Source organism: Helicoverpa zea, chromosome 23 (genome assembly GCF_022581195.2).
Source record: "Helicoverpa zea isolate HzStark_Cry1AcR chromosome 23, ilHelZeax1.1, whole genome shotgun sequence".
Lineage (NCBI taxonomy): Eukaryota > Metazoa > Arthropoda > Insecta > Lepidoptera > Noctuidae > Helicoverpa > Helicoverpa zea.
This window is the reverse complement of record NC_061474.1, coordinates 1,542,167-1,559,604: the sequence shown is the minus strand read 5'-3', so window position 1 is coordinate 1,559,604 and position 17,438 is coordinate 1,542,167. Positions and strand designations below refer to the sequence as shown.

At 35.2% G+C, this 17,438-nt stretch overlaps 1 protein-coding gene across 1 annotated transcript in view; it reads left to right on the top strand.

The window, feature by feature from the left end:
- Positions 1–3,077: 3,077 nt before the first annotated feature.
- LOC124641866 (homeotic protein empty spiracles-like) overlaps positions 3,078–17,438 on the top strand; it is a 32,548-nt gene continuing 18,187 nt past the window's right edge. Inside the window, exons 1-2 of the mRNA XM_047180114.1 lie at positions 3,078–3,658; positions 14,885–15,057. Of these exons, the coding sequence (XP_047036070.1) occupies positions 3,208–3,658; positions 14,885–15,057 (624 nt within the window). The 5' untranslated portion in view covers positions 3,078–3,207. The remainder of the gene's footprint in view (positions 3,659–14,884; positions 15,058–17,438) is intronic.

Genomic DNA, 17,438 nt, shown 5'->3' with positions numbered 1-17,438 from the left:
GCAGGAGCTGGATGCGAGAAGCCGAAAATCGATCTCAGTGGCGTGCACTTGGAGAGGCCTATGTCCAGCAGTGGACTGCGATAGGCTGATGATGATGATGATGAATAATTCTTGTTAGAAAGCTTTTAGTGATCAGGTTCTGGGAGCAACAAAAGTTTTCTAAGGAATTTTAAGTCATTATTCTCACAAACCCAACTTCTTGCATTTCCCAACCCATCTTCTTGTTTTCAAAGATTTAAAAATCTTTCTTATTAGAACATATTTTGGCAATAGACACTTAAAAGCACTCAGTAGGAGTTAGGTACAATTATTTTGCACCCGGCTGATAGCCTTTTTTAAGAAATTTTCTTAGGGAAATTCCAGAGTAAATACAACAGGTAGGTATCTTGGTCACTAATGAATGCCCGTGACCCATAGTGTTTTCATAAGACAATGTCAAAACATTTTCCTTAAGGATAGATAAAGTAAATTCTAGTTACTTAAGTCAAGAAATTACCGCCTGTTGTACTCACACGTATTTTTTTGTAATGTCCTTTTATCCTCTATGTTTGTTTTGGTGTACAATAAAGAATATTCTATCTATCTATCTAAAGACTTAACCACGAGGATTAGACACAGGATTTTAATTTTAACTTCATTTACTTTATGAACAGAGTTAGGTACCTACTTAATTGATAAAAATTTGTATAAGTTTGTACTTATAAATTGAGAGTCCCATAACTTCAAGCTTCTGAATCTCATGACAACTATTTTGTACTTATGGACAACCTTTTATTTCAGCTAGTCGAAATCGAAAGCTACAGTAAACATGATTAGGTATCTAATTTAAAAAAAAAGTTTTACTATACCTACACTAAAGACAGGGTCTCTATAAAAAAATGGAAAAGGTTGCATATAAAACCTACTTAACTCGCATTTAAAAATACTAGCTGATTTACCAGAAAAAATATTAACAAAGCCATAAAATAAAGAAGAATAAATTAGTTAAAATAAAACTTTAATGGCATTTACAATTATTTTCATGCAAAGTGGCCAGCGGTTCCCTATTCGTCGATAGAGGAAAAAGGTTTTTATTGATAAGAAACTTTTTGCTAACGCAGTAAGTATATAAGTATATGGGTATGATCAATTTGGAATTGGAAATGTCAAGTTTCATAATTTTGTTAGAAAGTTACCTTTTTTACTTACTACCAATAACTATTACTTAGAGGAGGAGAAAATAGAATCATTAATTGAGGTGGTGGGTAAATCAAATTACTACTTACAAGACATTAATTCTATATTGAAAAAGGTAAATCAGAGGATTCAGAGACTAAAAGACTCCTACTTTGGTCCTATTCTAGGTATTAAGTTATTTTTACCTAAGAACAAGTTCCTATCTTAGCTATTCCTCCGTTTATAAAAATATGAACTTGATATTTTTTGTAGGACCTACTTATGTAATAATTTCACATCAATTTATAAGTACCTATGTTCCTATTTTTCTTTAAGAATAAAGCTCTGGCTTAATTTTATTTATCGACTTACCACACAGAACAGATGATCATCTGTTAGAAAATATTTTAGTTAGATTTATTTAAGTCATGTTAAAAGTCCTAAGTCCTACTTACTTATATGATTTTAATGGAAAAGTCCTGGGCTGTGGGATTGTTCGAAAGAGTTACCGCTGTCCTGGTCCATAAAAGGCTTAAGAAGGAACATGATGGATTTTAGTCAGTAAGAGTTTGACACTCCCTCACGCTGCCCCACAGCGGGAGGGTTCATTTGATGATTTTCCATCAATAGAACCTTGTAGGTACCTAAGTAGGTGATGATGTCCTCCTAGCCGATTATCGGCTACGGCAGCTGTTATCATGTAAGGAACTTAGCCAACTGCGCAGGACATATTACAGTGCACAAGCATTTGCGCAGACACAAGTGCACCCACTATTCCTTCACTCTCATAGCCCGATGGGACGGCAATCCGACACGACCTGAGTAGCTACCTACCTAGGTACTTATCATTCAATGAATTCGTCCCTGTGTGAGATAGTCGAATGCCCACCTCACATCAGAAAAAAATGCAGACTCGAGTGGGACTCTACCGTCAGCCTATCAAGATCTATGAATCTGATGTCTTTATTTTACATAGATGATTTAGTATCGGGTAGATATGAGGTTCACAAGTTTATTAATTTAAGTATTTGCTTTACTTACATAATGTGAAATTGGAAGAAGTAGGCTAATCAAATTAAATGCAGAAAATAGAGTCTTTATCAAAATAATAGAACTAGCTAATGCAATGTTTCATAATGAATAGGTACAATAACATAAAGTAACCAATCTGTAGTTTATAAACAAAAATCAATCACAACGCACCACAGACTATAAAACATAACAATTTTAATTAAAAAATCAACTATTTACCAAACACTGTTTAGTTTGTAATGGTGGAAAATATCCGTGAAATTCAAACTTTATCGGGTTTCATTAAAATTTAATTCAACTACATAAGAAAACAATCGTACGGCGGCTGCAACAAATTATTTTATTATCGATAAAAATAATTAAACCGAACGCGACTATAAACGTCCGCCATTTTGTAAGAATCAATTATTGGCGGGAATTGTTGAAAAATCCACGTTTATCTCGCGACATTAAGCTAATAAAGCATCGGACTTAATTAAAAAGTATTACAGCGTGCGGAGGCGAGCGGAGAGGCGAGCGCCGCGCGAGCCGACGAGCCCAAAACGAGCAACTCGACCGCGATTACCCACCCAATCGACGCCTTAATTGAATCATAACCAGCTAAATTCGAAAGCACCACTCGACGCGTTTCGCTCCACAAATCTGATGTAATACGCCATACGGCCGGCTAAATCACAAGCTCTTAACTCAAACCGCCCACTGGGAAAGCGTTCCAAATTCAAATAACACCTCTACACGCCTGCTGGCCAATCGCGCGACAGCCATTCAAATAAAGAGTGCAGCTCGGAGATCAGTCGCCACCCCTCGGTAAATACCGTCCAATCGGAGGTGAGGAGTCCATGTTCGTTATTTTTTTTCCGTGTCGACGGGCGTCTCGCGAGTGCGGAGGGCTCATTCGGCCGCGCGCCGCCTTGGCGTTCGTATCGCGCGCTCGCGTCACGATGGATTGTGTTCTGTGTGACATGTGCTTCTGATTTGGTGTATTATTTTTTTTGTGACGGACCCGTTGTGTGTAAAAGCATGATGCCTCTCGCACCGACCCCTGTGGTGGCGGTGCCATCGAAGCCGAAGATAGGATTTAGTATAGACAGTATAGTGGGTGGTTCGGAGCGGCCGAAGCAGGCATCGCCGCCGCTGGCGAGTCCTGGGTCTCCGTCGCCGGTCGCGTCTCCGAGGAGTCCATCGCCGAGACCATTGTTGAGGCCGAGTGCACTGCCGGCGGTGTTTCCTTCTCCGGAGTTGAAGAGGTTGCCGTACTTGGACGCTCAGAGCCATCACCACCAGTTTCTGGCGCACTTCCAAGGGGCTGCGCTGGCCGCGGCGCTGGCTCATCAGCAGCAGGGCTTCGGAGGACCTCTGCCGCCGCACCCGCCCCCTCACCCCGCGCCGCCGGTGCCCCGGGAGTCCTACACGCTGTACCCCTGGCTCATCAACAGGCACGGCAGGATATTCCCACACAGGTTTCCTGGAGGTAGGTTTATTTATGACTATCTTATATTTTGTGTCATTGAATTTGCTATTGAAAAAATCAAAAGGAACAAAATGAGCAGTTTGAGGGATCCATTTGAAACACTGCAAATTCAGATTCCCAAAGTTCTTCTAATAAATTCTCCCTGCAATGACCAATAAATTTTCGTTTTGGATTTTCCGTTTCCAAGGACCTAATGTCTAAGTAAAAAGGAGAGTCATGATTGACAAAAGAATGCTTGTCACAACATTTCTTTCAAAAAATTTATCCTATCCAACAGCCTTTCCAAAGTATTTTTCTTGATCTATATGAGCCTTTTCAAGGCATTTAAAATGTCCTTTAGTCGCACAACGGAGTCAGGTTTTCGCTCTTAATTTAACTCAAGAGTTGTTTTTTTGTTTCCGAGTTCAAGCGGTTCAAGGTCCATTTTCACGGCCGTCAATAAATCTCAGAACTGTTAGAATCTCCTCAAGTTTAAAGCCAATTTCTTCTAATGACTTAATTAACTGTCGAAGCTGCATGAATTGGTCCTTACGGTAAAAAGTCAAACAAAAACGTTCTCACAAATATTTGGCCAATTATAACACAATTTATTATGAGGCCTTCATGTGAAAAGCTTTAGATTACTTTTTGTGGCCCAGAGCCGTTGTAAAAAAATCACAAGTAGACACAATTGTGTGAGTTAGGTACACCCATTTACACTCACTCATTTTTTGCTACAATTTGTGTCTGAATGCGAGCTTCTAATATGTTTTTGACAGTGATTGCTTCATCAAATCCTTTTGGTCTGATGTCTAGTTAGTAGGGAGATAACTATTCTTTCACCAAATACAGTTTTTGTACTAACCTAACAAGCCTTTACCGTGTAAAGGTCATTTGAGATAGCTCACTTTTGCCTACACTTTCTGATGTTATGCCAACGCCAAGGGTTTCCCCTGACATTTCTGGCAACCAAACAGACTTGGAAAATGTTGAAAGGGAATTCAATAATCTACATGTAACTATAGGTTTAGATATTTCTGCTAAGTAAATATCTTACAGAACAGACTCAGACATTATTCAAAGTCTTGAAGCAGTTGACAATCGGTGCGTGAAAGGACCAAAAAGGACCAGTTCTTTCTGTCGAGGTTTTGGGTGTTAGAAATTGCTTATAAAACAGCAAAAAAACTACGGTCATGGGCCTCAGCTCATCAAATAGTTTCTTCTATAAATCTTTGTTTCTTTTTAATGCAATTTGCCAAAAATTCTCACGGGATACAAAAAAATTGCGGTTTTGACAATTAAAAAACTATTTCTGTATGTTTATTTTTATTTATGTCATATCTTCAGCAGGTTATGGTAAATTAACAGACATCCTATAGTGTGCTAATTGCGTTTTATGATACAAATTAACCAATAATACGATTTTTATCGTCGAATTCGATGCTGATTTAAATTTCCGGCGGCAAATTGAGAAACTAGACATTAAAAATTCGTCTGTTAAAATATTATCTGCATTTATTTTTATATTGCCGCCGGGTTTTATCACTTTTGCAGAAAAAAAAATAAAAAGTAAAATTTTTGTTTGTTGTCATAGATATCATCTTACATGCAATTTATTTTTAATTAAAACCTTTTTTAATGATTTACTTATTGATAAAGTTTGAAAATTTCAAAATGGCGGTGTAAACGCTTGCGTTACGAAACGGCTATAAAACGACTATTAGACTAGACACTCAGTTAAGGGAAGTACATTTACTCATGCACTTAATTATCTCTCATTGAGATTGTGTAGGTAAGTCTTTAAATGTATTACTTACATGCCGTTTTAATTAATTCACTGATTTTAATTTCCCGTTTTCGATGAGAGTCGGAAGAAGTATTTATTTGATTAAATAAATATCGAAAAAAAAATCTGGGTATTTTTTATTAAGTAACACATTATTTTTGATGTACAATGTAGCTGTACATTATGTGTGTGTACGTTTGTTTTTGAATGTAAAACCGTTGTGAAGCTCAATTGTAGGTTGCTGTGAATGTATGCGGTTGAGTAGCAACCTATCATTACTAATGCGCTTTCGTGATCAATAAATCATCAAGTTATACCCGCTTGTTACTAAAACTACCTCCATATATTTGTGTTCCCAACACAAGCCTTTTTTCTTCATTCATAATAAGTGACTTAACCAACCAAAGACACGATTTTTTTGTAATAAAAACTTTTTTCACTAAAAAGATTATCGATTCGGCCGGGTCATCGCGTGTAAACGTCGTTGACAGAATTAAAATGTATAAAAAAACGTAGTAGCTTATCGGAACACGAGGCCATTATGATAAAAAGCCCGCTATCTGAGTACGTTCTGATCGTTGTCTCTGCTTGTAAAAAGAAAGTTACAAAGTTTGGCGCGAAAATAAAGCAGTTTGTTTTTGTGGTTTTGTACTTTTGTACTGATTTTTTTGCCAAATTAGATTGATGTAAAACGTACTGAGGAATTTAGCATTATTTTATTTATATTTCAGAGTTTTAGCGTTTCGGTTTTCTTTGTTTGGTGATTGACGCGGGAGATCTTTAAAATGGCGGCTCTTCCGTTAATTTAACAGGAAATATGTCAATCTGTCAATTTTGTTGATACATCGTGATCTTTAAGATAAAGTTTGACGGCCGAAATCGAGAAAAAGTGAACCTCAAGATTTAACGGATTTGATATAACCTGCTAGATACATAGATAAAGTTAACACACTTTGAAATCATTGGTAATTATTTTAAATAGGCAGACCTTGATTGACATCTCGTTTAAAAAAGAGTTTTTTTTTTGTCATGGCGACCACAAGTCTTTTAAGACGACCATAGACCTTTTATTTTTTTTTTCACTCACAGTTGTTTGAAGTACAAAGAGGTCTTAATAAGTTTGTTTATTCCTATTGTCTTGTATAAGTCAGATTATCCCTTTAAGCTTCTTTACTTGTTTAAATTTTTACCGTTGAACTAACTTGGTTAATTGCGATTAAAACTGCCGTTATACCGTCCGTTAGTTTAGCAATGTTTTTTTTAACTTATGGTTCTTTTGTATATCGGTTTTTAAGTTTAATCTATTAATTTGCTTAGTATCTTTTTGAACCATTGTTATTATCTTAAATATTTAGTTGTCTTTGTGTTTCGGTTATTTTTTACTGTTAAGCTCCCGTCAAAAAAGAGCTTAGCTGACCGTTGCTTATTTAGCCGCAAAATCATTTTTAAGCACCGGCATATATTTTTTTGTAATACCTTATGCTTATACTCTAGAAGGTAAAATGTTTTCTTTCCCTACTAAACCCTTATACAGGCTAAAGGAGGTCAAATTGTTTATGTAGAAAAGCCAATAGCCACTTAACAGTAGAAGTTAAAGATGGAGTATATATATAAGTTAATCCTTCATACATGTCATTCCTTGGACAGCTTCCTCTCGGACTGGCCTCAAGCAGCGAGGGATAAAGAAAAGTGGAAGGCTTTGGGGGAGGCCTTTGCCCAGCAGTGGGACAGCACAGGCTAATTAAAAAAAAAAAAAATCCTTCATACATAAGATTTCACATAGAAACGGTAACATTTGCATTTCACACAAGTTTTTTCACATAAATAATAATTATAATATATGTAAATACATAGCCAGAGTACGGCGTCGTAGATTCACAATTAATATGTTTTATTACTCATATCTAATGGAGTCAATTAAAATTTTATGATTTAATTATAACGTTTCGTTCGTAATTATTGGATGTTCTTTTAGCTTGGTGTTAGGTATCTTGTTTAGAGTTCCTTAGAGAAAAAAGAAAAATAATAAAAAAAATATTTTAGTCCCACGCGGGGCGCCAACTATTTTTTCTAAATAGCACTGCTAGACTAAAGTATTTTTCATGAATTAGCCTCAAATAATAGCAAAGTCTATAGGCTGGAATAATTATGATATTCAACTAGAATTGAACCAAATCGCTCTTTGGAACAAACATTTGAATTTAAGACTGTTCTATACTTAGGTATTTGATTCGATTCAATATTTATAAAATCATACACAATAAGAATACATTTTTAGTAACAGACAGTCCTACCAACTTAATATAATGTTCTGACCCTGTGTTCACCTCAACATACTAAGTACCTATTAAGTTACACCGAGCTTAAGTTAGCTTGAAACATGTTGCTTTATGCCATAAGTCATTTATTTACTGGTTCTTCAGAATCAATAGTATAGATTATATTATTTAACACAACGTCTTGATCTTTGAACTTAAGACTAGTATTAAATTTTATTTTAAGTGTAAGTCTTCAATTTTATGTGGTTTTCTATTTTGGCGCCCAAGCAGGGGCAATGTCACGCTTCGACGCCATATTTAAGCAATCTGTATTGCTTGAGGCCTATACCTAATAATTAAGTAGGTATCTGGTATACCAAGACTTTAATTAAATACAAGACAATAATAAATTATAATAACATAAATGGAATGGTCAATGTTTGTCTGTCACTCTTGTCGATAAATCTATTAAAAGAATATTAATTTGTTTTGAAAAAAATATGTTACATGAAGGTAGGTATGTGCTTTAGGTAAGTGAAGCTGCAGGCATAGCTAGTCTTGAAGTTAAAGTCTAAATAGCCAGTAGGCCAAGTGCTTAAGGCTAAACACTGAACCTAGACATCATTAAATCGTGAACTAAGTAATAAAACTATTTTGAAACAATATCATGGCCGTTTGACCCGGCGTGGTCTGTTTCATTACAGTTTTACTGATAGCCTATAGCCCGAATACATTGTAACTATCGACCCATTAGCTGCAATTAAAATGGTGATAACATAATTATGTTGATAACAACATGAATTTATAGATTCTTGTATCTTAAGGTTTGTGTCCCGGATTTGGTCTTGGTTTTTTTTTCATGCGGCCATTTTGGTAGCGCTGTCAAATTCCCCGCGCGTGTGTCTATGGTCTGATTTTTCTTTTTATTCAATAAATGGCGTTATTGAACGTCTTTTTTTGGGTTCGTACAATGCACATTACGTTTGTCAATATTGAAAATTGATTTCAGAAGCTGATGAGGCTAAGTAATGTTTGAGTGAAAAATATTGGTTTTGATGACTAACGCCAAAATGAATGTCATTAACTAAAGTTAAAAAACAAGTTAGGATATTTTTGGCATCGGTAATGTGTCATACCTACCTAACCTAAACTAACTAAAATGTTTATATGAACGTGCTCAAGAGCTTTCAATTATACATAGCTATGTACCCAATTAAATAGATTATTTACAATGAAAACAGTAGCCCCTACCGTTCCCAAGTGATCTACAACTACCCTACTCAATTTCACACCATTATTTAAGTCAACAAAGGGCCGCCATCATAATTTGTCCCTCCTTCCGTGCAGTAAATATTCATAATAAACTCTATGGATTAGTTGCTTTATCATCCCCATTTTTATCTGCGATCCAATGTTATTTTTATGAACCCGGCGACATTGTAAAGAACTCGATTTTAATTAAACTGGCTTAACGCTCACCCAGCCCGTCAGACCCGTCAAAAAAGGGGGAAATAATAACAATAAAATATTTTTTTCATACAAAACTAATAAGCGTTTTGACAAAGAAGGTTTTATGTGACCGAGCGGGCCTCGCTCCCGATTTATCAACTGACGCCATTGTTGTTCGAAATTTGATTATTTTATAGTGCTGTTCCGAAGTCGATTAGTTTGTTTTGTAAAATGTTTTGTGTTTAATTCTGCCTCATTATTCAAAGAAGTCTGTATAATTTAAAGATGTCTATTTATCTTAATTTCAATTTGTCTAATGCTAATAATGAGGTAGAAATTCTTGCGTAGGCAAAAAATATTGCGTATAATGCAATTACTTATACGCCAACTTTCTATGTCAATATGTGTAAAAGATTAATAGACATATTATAAGCTGGCACAGATAATCACAAATGTATATTTCTTATTTACAAAAAATACTTGTTTAAACTACTGGTTGTGTAAACTCGTCATGTGTACGCTTCGTTTAAATCGCAACGCTAATTAGATGCTTATTTGCATGTCATTATCAATCGTCCCACTTATCGATACTTGCACATCACTATCTGCCTCGTTAAACATGTTGGTAGCACTGGCCGTCACATCTTTCGTTACGCGCGCTTTTTTCTTAATTACCGCATATTGTTAAACTACGTGTTTTTTTTAAACCATATTTCCACTAAAAGGATTGAATAGCTTATAATTGGCTGTAATTTGAGCTTACTTTGTTGTCGGGCGACTGCGACGATTAACTGACGTTAAAAAGCAACGATTTATAATGATTGTTATGTTGGTTACATTGAGTGGGCAGCCATTTTGTTAGTGATGCGATCGGTAGTTAGACAAATGATTTACAATGTCGACGGCTGCGGAGAGCCACGAAAACTATGATTAATTAACTTTGAGTTATTGCTGTTGCTCGCTCGAGATAAACGAAATCTTATTAGACGCTCGTTTTATTTGTTTTGGGCGATAATTTTAAAAGTGTTCTGGCTTTTTTGGGCCATCACCATAGACAAAAAAAAGTTGTGTAATTAAAAGGTTTGTTCGAACGAAATTCCCAACAGAATTATTTGAAAACGTTTACGATGTCACGATCTGTTAATATAAATTGTATAATAAACTCTATCTTGAAGCTTATTTTAATTGATGACGAGCATTTTCAATTCACAATTTCAGTTTAATTGTATTTGCTATCAAAAAAATCATTCATTAAAAGAGTTCAGTGCGCAGTGACCTCACAGCGCCGGCCGCAACTATTTTATTTTATAATTTTTGAGTGTATCAATACATCGTTTGTTGTAATAGTTTTAATAAGTTTATCTGTCGCTCTTTACTTATGATGGACGTCAGTATAATTATTATCTGGTCTTGCGGTCGTAAAACAAAAAGTTTATGTGTTTTGTGACACCCCCGCGGGTTATCGTTTCGATAAAGATGTTTGTCATTTCAATCACTTAGGTAGTGGTGTCAATCTTAAATTATTTTTCCACTTGATATTTGTTTTTCTTGTTAATAATTTGCACTACTTGATAAAAACTCTATATCGGATAAATTATACATACAACAGCGTTTTTTTCTAATTAAAATCGTTTTACAACCGACACGAGGGACAGCCACCATTTTTCCTGAGTCATCGTTGCCTGAATACAATTCCTTGGAACGTAATTCAGGGCAGTTTATCAGATGGCCACTAATAGCTGCTAATAAGTCACAAGTAGTCCAAACGTAAAGACTAGTGTGAAAACACATTACAGTAATAAATTGAGCCACTTTTGCAAAACTCGTGTGATATCACGCAAAACGCACATTTGCGTTGACACAAACGTAACACGTAATTAAATTGTCGTTATTTAGCAATTATATAGTTTATATAAGGTAGTTATTGTTGGTATTTGTACTTATATAAGCTTAATGAGCTTAGCAATGTCTAAGTTAGTATCATTAACTTAGGGTTATAGCGTGGTGATGTCTTTATTATCTGATGAGTACGTTAAGCAACAGATGCAATGTACGAATTAACATTTTAATATGGTGCGTCTAAATACTTATCAATTTTAAGTATACAATGTTTCAACGTTATCGTGGGTCAGTTGTAAAATTGTCTTTTGAGGAGTTCGTAATAATATTGTAGTTTATTGCAATTTAAAAGGAGTATTTTAGCTCTCTTTTCACGATATGTTTTGAACTTTTTATCAGAGTTCTGAAACTTTGACAGTAGAGTGATATTCACCTGGTGTTGTGTTAATAACATGTCTAGCAGCCTAGCTACTCTATGTTATGTTCCATATCAAAATTACGAAGTAGAAGTAGAAAATGACGATCTATTTTATTAAATAAATGAACATTTGTCGAATCTTCAGGGATAACACACCTATGTGTCAATTAATTATGATGGATAGACTCCACAAATTGTATCATCAACTAGTAGATTATGTAATCACTTGTCAAAACGCAAAGGTTAGCCATGTCAGTTGCAAAACTATTTATTTCGCCTTCACGCGCCATTTTTTCTTGCAAATAATCCTTAGCTTTCCTTGTTGGGTAACTTCATTCAATATTCGTATCGGAAAACAATTGAACCCTTTTGAGTTTTGTTGTAGAATTTCCCTGTTTTCCCTTTTTATTTTTTGTTTATTTTTCTGTATTGTTTATCAATCCGTTGAGTTTAAAGTGACAGTTAATTAAATATGGCCGTTTAAAATTGCGCAAGTTGAAAAGAGGTAAATAAGAAATTTTGTACGTAAAGTATGTAATAGGCATGTCATTCTGTCGCACCAACGATTATTGCAGAAGTATTCGAAAGGTTTCAAAAGTGGAACTCTTGAACGAATTAAATCTTTTTTCGTACACTTACAGTTATTTAACTTTAATACCATGCATTTATTGAAGGTAACATATTTATCATTGACATTAATAGTATTGCACGCGACAATGTAAGTGGAAGTACCTTGGATTATGACAGTTTTATCTCGCTCACAAAGTAATCTCCTCATTAAAACCCACCGACGAACAATAAATAAAAATAAACGATAACATCTCAATTTTAACGTCTCGACCAACAATGACGTAGCATGTAATTGATATCGTACCTTAAATATTACATACATTATGAACTCACGACCATTTTAAAATGGCACGTTGGCGAATTGTGTGCGCTTAATCGCGGATGGGTAGAGATAGGTCTCGGTTAAATGGTTATGTGTGCAATTATAATGTCATTAGCAAATGTCAGGACGTCGCCACAAGGCCACTGCGTGCGGAACGCGCATGCAGCCACCCACGGGTAATATTATTCCTCATAACTAATGGCCTATTAAAGTTCCAAGTTGGACGAAGCCTTTAGCTCGCCTGTTATTTTGATATGAGGCCTAAATTGGTTCGGTAATCTACAAGTAATTGTTTGGAGTGGGCGTGTCAGTTTTTAATTATAATTATATAATTGCTTTTGTGAACAGGAGTTTCAAAACCGGTAGTATTACTTTGAATAGACCCATTATGGGAGTGGGAATGAGAAATATTTAGAGCATGGTACTCGAAGCATGGAACGTGAAACGAGCTTTTTTATTAATTTGATTTAAAGCTCAAAGGTGGAGGCAGTAATTATCTAGTTTTTATTAGTCATCCATTTGCATAGAGCAGTATTAGAAGTTATTATGAGTCATGTACAGACTAAACTACTCAATCAAGTACGTATTCGTCAGTACAATGTGAATGGCACTACAAAGTGGATCCATTCTCGGTACGTGTACATACATTAACGTGTAAATATGCGAATTACATTAGCATCCTGTTGATTACGATCTATAACGTATAATAATAGCCATTTTGCAAACGTAAGTACTATTGTGTAAATCTAGCAAACGTCAAATTTCAACACAAAACTAAATAGCGTTTATAGGAGAAACAGTCGGGTGTATAATTTGTTGTTTCATTACTTCATATTTCTTAGTAGTGGAAATAACATAAGTGGATGATGGATTATACTCCTGGGGCCGTGGTCGTTTAGTGGTAATCTTTGTTTAATTTAATTTTAATAGTCGGTACGCCACTGCGAGGATAGAGCGCACGGCAGTTTACACATTACCGAGTGTGAACGGACTGGATTTTAGGGAAATACTTTTTCGAAATATGTTTTTCTGTCAATAGTTAAACTAATAAATTCATAGAAATGGAAATTAGCATGAAGACAGTAAACAGTATCGTATATATAAAAAGTTACTTAGTTCTTAAGAAACCAAGCGAAACCACGGGAAAAAACATAACAAAAAACCAACTATAATTTTCCACCATAAAAATGACCACCGCAAAAAACTTCTAATACAACAATTTAATTGAAAGCACAGTCATTGTACGTTCTCTAAACTTATGAATTATTTATGAAAAGTAAAGAATTTTATATTTAACATTCAATAAGTGTGTGTAATGACAATTTTATTACTGTTCTTGTCATGTCTGTGGCCATATAAGTTATGTTGTATCTATCTGAACTGTCAAAGTGGGAATATTTACGCGTATTTAGAAACTATTAATGAAGACCAGTGTAGCTTGATACTTGGTAAAGACGCTTCTTGATATGTTGCAATTTAAAAGGTCTTTTTAGTTAATAAACTGCATGAAAAAGGTATTCTGCTACTAAACTAGGTACCTTAAAATTATTATCTAACTTATTTTATTTTGGTCATGAAAAGCATTTAATGCATTTAAAGCATTCATAAATAGAGTTCACTATCTCTCGTGATAAAAGGAAATACAAATTGTATTCCAAATAATGACCTAATTGTCGCTCTTCAACTATTTACTGTTGTTTTAAATCTGTTGTGTGGATGTTTGACTTATCACTACGTAAAATTAATACCTATAGAGTACTGAGTACATTTGAACTGTCACTAAATACATAATTGTAGAACCCAACTCCGTTGGTTTGTTCAAGCTTGGTCAATTTTCATTGAGCTGTCAAATTCAATACATTTAAATGTATTTCCGTATTTCACCGCGGTTCTAAACAACTGGGCGTATTAATAAATTATTATTTCTGATTTGTTTTTCCTAGTTGTTAGAATAATATAGGAAAGTAAATCAGTTAGATGTCAAACCTTGTCTATGGTTCGAATATATTACAATTTGTCGTTGGTTGTATTGCTGTCCTGCTTTGTTATATGGAATGAGATAAGGATAGATAGTGGGGAAGTCCGATCAATACATCAAACGTTTGTTTATCTGTTAAAACCTATGTTATTATGATAATTGCGACAGTTTTAGTTATAATTACAAAAAAAAAATAAAGGCTGATTACAAAAGCTACAGATATAAAACATAATTTAAGAGCTCTTTTGAACCATCTGCTTATTTTTTTCCCCGACTATGTTGGGGTTGACTTCCAGTGTAACTGGATTTACAAGGAGCGACTGCCTATCTGACTACCTCAAACCAGTTACCCGGGCAACCCAATACTCCTTGGTAAGACTGGCAGTCAGACTTTCTGGCTTCTGACTACCCGTGACGACTGTTAAAGATGTTCAAACGACAGCACGATAAACTGTTTATCGTGCTTTCCGAAACACGGATCTCTTTTGAATGAAAATTATAATTACATATAACAGATACCTGAGGTATAGGTATTATCAAAAAATATATAATTTAGGTACAATGTGAAAGTACGCCCTGTCTGCACCCATTTCATAATCTATGCTAACAGCTACTCTTTATCTACAGGACCCGACATCCCCGGCTTCCTACTCCAGCCGTTCCGCAAGCCCAAGCGGATCAGAACAGCGTTCTCACCATCACAGCTTTTGAAATTAGAACACGCCTTCGAGAAGAACCATTACGTGGTCGGCGCGGAGAGAAAACAGCTCGCTCAAGCGTTGAGCCTCACAGAGACACAGGTTAGTTTTATGCCTATTTTCATATCTTCTTTTGTACTTAGTCTTTGATGGTTTAATACATGTATCTTACCTTCTCAACCCAGTTGCCCGTACAATCCTTGGTGAGCCTGGTTGTCAAACTTACTGGCTTCTGAAAACCCGTAACGACTGCCAAAGATGTTCAATGATTTGAGTCAATACATTAATTTATCTACAGGACTTTATTTTCTACTATTTATTAATGCACATGCCTAATTGATGGATAAACAAATAAAATTGAATTAATTTAATCACAAACTATCCCACTAGGTCCTACTTATACGCACATTTTCAAAATCTGTTCAGCGCTTTAAACGTAGGTAAATCATAGAAGCTGAAAATCGATCTCAGTGGCATGCACTTGGAGAGGCCTATGTCCAGCAGTGGATTGCGATAGGCTGATGATGATGATGATGATGATGAAATCATTGAAAAAAACTTAGCATACTTATTTTACATTAATTGTCGAGTAACTTCATGTTCACTATACATAAAACATAACTTAAGATCAAATATCAGACTGATATTTCAAACTTATCGTGATACTTAATCAGAAATGTTTACATTACCCTTTTAAAGACCATAATTATAGTATTTCAATATCGTTGCAAACATCAATTAATCATTAAATTAATTGTTTTAATACTTTGAACGTACCTCTTTGTAATAATGAGGAAGTAGTACCAACCTCTTCGGCTTGTAACAGTTTATGACCATAGATTTGTTAAAATATAATAAACAGGTTCGCTACTTACGTATCACAATATGTATATCAACACTTGCCGTTTCCCCGCGGTTTCATCCGCGTTCCATCGAACTATTTCCCGTACCGGGATAAAATAAAGGTATATTACTCAGGTAGTAGCTGTCCAACAGTGAAATAATTTTCAAATCAGTTCAGTTACTGGATTGACTGATCAGTTCAGTTACTGGATTGACTGATCAGTTCAGGTCTGCGATTAGGTTACAAACAAACAAAAAAAAATACCTACCAATTACCAAAAAAGTAGCTCTACTTCAGTCAAGCAAAGCACCAGGATAATACTAGTGTCACTTAAACAAATCGAATGTCATAATTAACGTTAAATATGTATCAATTTGAAGCAAAACATTCGATAACAGAACATATCTACGACTATTAAAATGTTGAGGTCAAAAACGTCACAGTCTGACCTCATGGACCAAAAAAAAAAAATTAACTACTTCTTTAATACAATTATCTGTCCGCAACAAAATAATTGAAGTATTAATTATTGTATCACGTGGGCAATAAAATATATTAACGATTGTTTTATCTAAAATAAAAGATAATGTAGTTTCTGGATGTTACCAAGAAATTACGTATGTTTGATTCGATTTAATAATTAAGTATGTGAAACTGTATCTAATTAATAGGTTATCGATTTAATGCCTTGGTTATTTGTAATAATTTGATAATGTTTCTTCATTGGTTTGTATGTTGTATAGTTTTCTTCCATAATACACACACCGGCACAATTAGAGGAACACAAAAAAAATACAGTTTTATTTTAAAATAATAGCTTTTAATGCAATTTTTTCACTTAATTCGAGCTTGTTTACATGTTACACGTATAACACAACTAAAACTAGGAGTAAACATTAATAAAATTGGTAAAAATACAGTAAAATAACAAATAATGAGAATCTTAAAATTTTCTAAACAATTGTAAAAATTAAATTAGTGGGGGAAATCTTTAAAAAAAACTTAATTAATACCTTGTATTGCCCCCGCGGGCTCTAATTAATGCTTGAATGCGTCTGCCCATACTCATGATGACATTCGCGATCATTTCTTGGGGTAAGTTGACCCACTCTTCGACCAGCGCCAACTTTAGCTCTTCAACATTCCTGGGAGGTGGAATTTTCGCTCTTACCCTTCGCCCAATCATGTCCCAGACATGCTCTATTGGATTCATGTCTGGTGATCGTGCTGGCCAGTTCATTTGGGTAATTCCGATTTCGCTAAGGTATTCGGTAACCACGCGTGCAGTATGGGGCCGTGCATTATCGTGCATAAACACAAAATTTTCGCCAATGAATGGGGCAAATGGCATTACATGGGGTTCTAAGATCTCTGTAATGTATCGATGTGCAGTCAGAGAACCTCCATCGATGATGACTAAAGCCGTGCGTGCGGACAAAGTAATGCCACCCCATACCATAACGGACCCTCCACCGTATGACACCGTTTCGGTAAAATTTGCTTGATGGTAGCGTTCTCCTCGATGCCTCCACATCCTTTCCCTTCCGTCGATGAAATTGACACAAAATCGGCTTTCATCAGAGAATAAAACATGACTCCATTCTTCAGACCAATTTTGGTGTTGACGAGCAAACGCTAG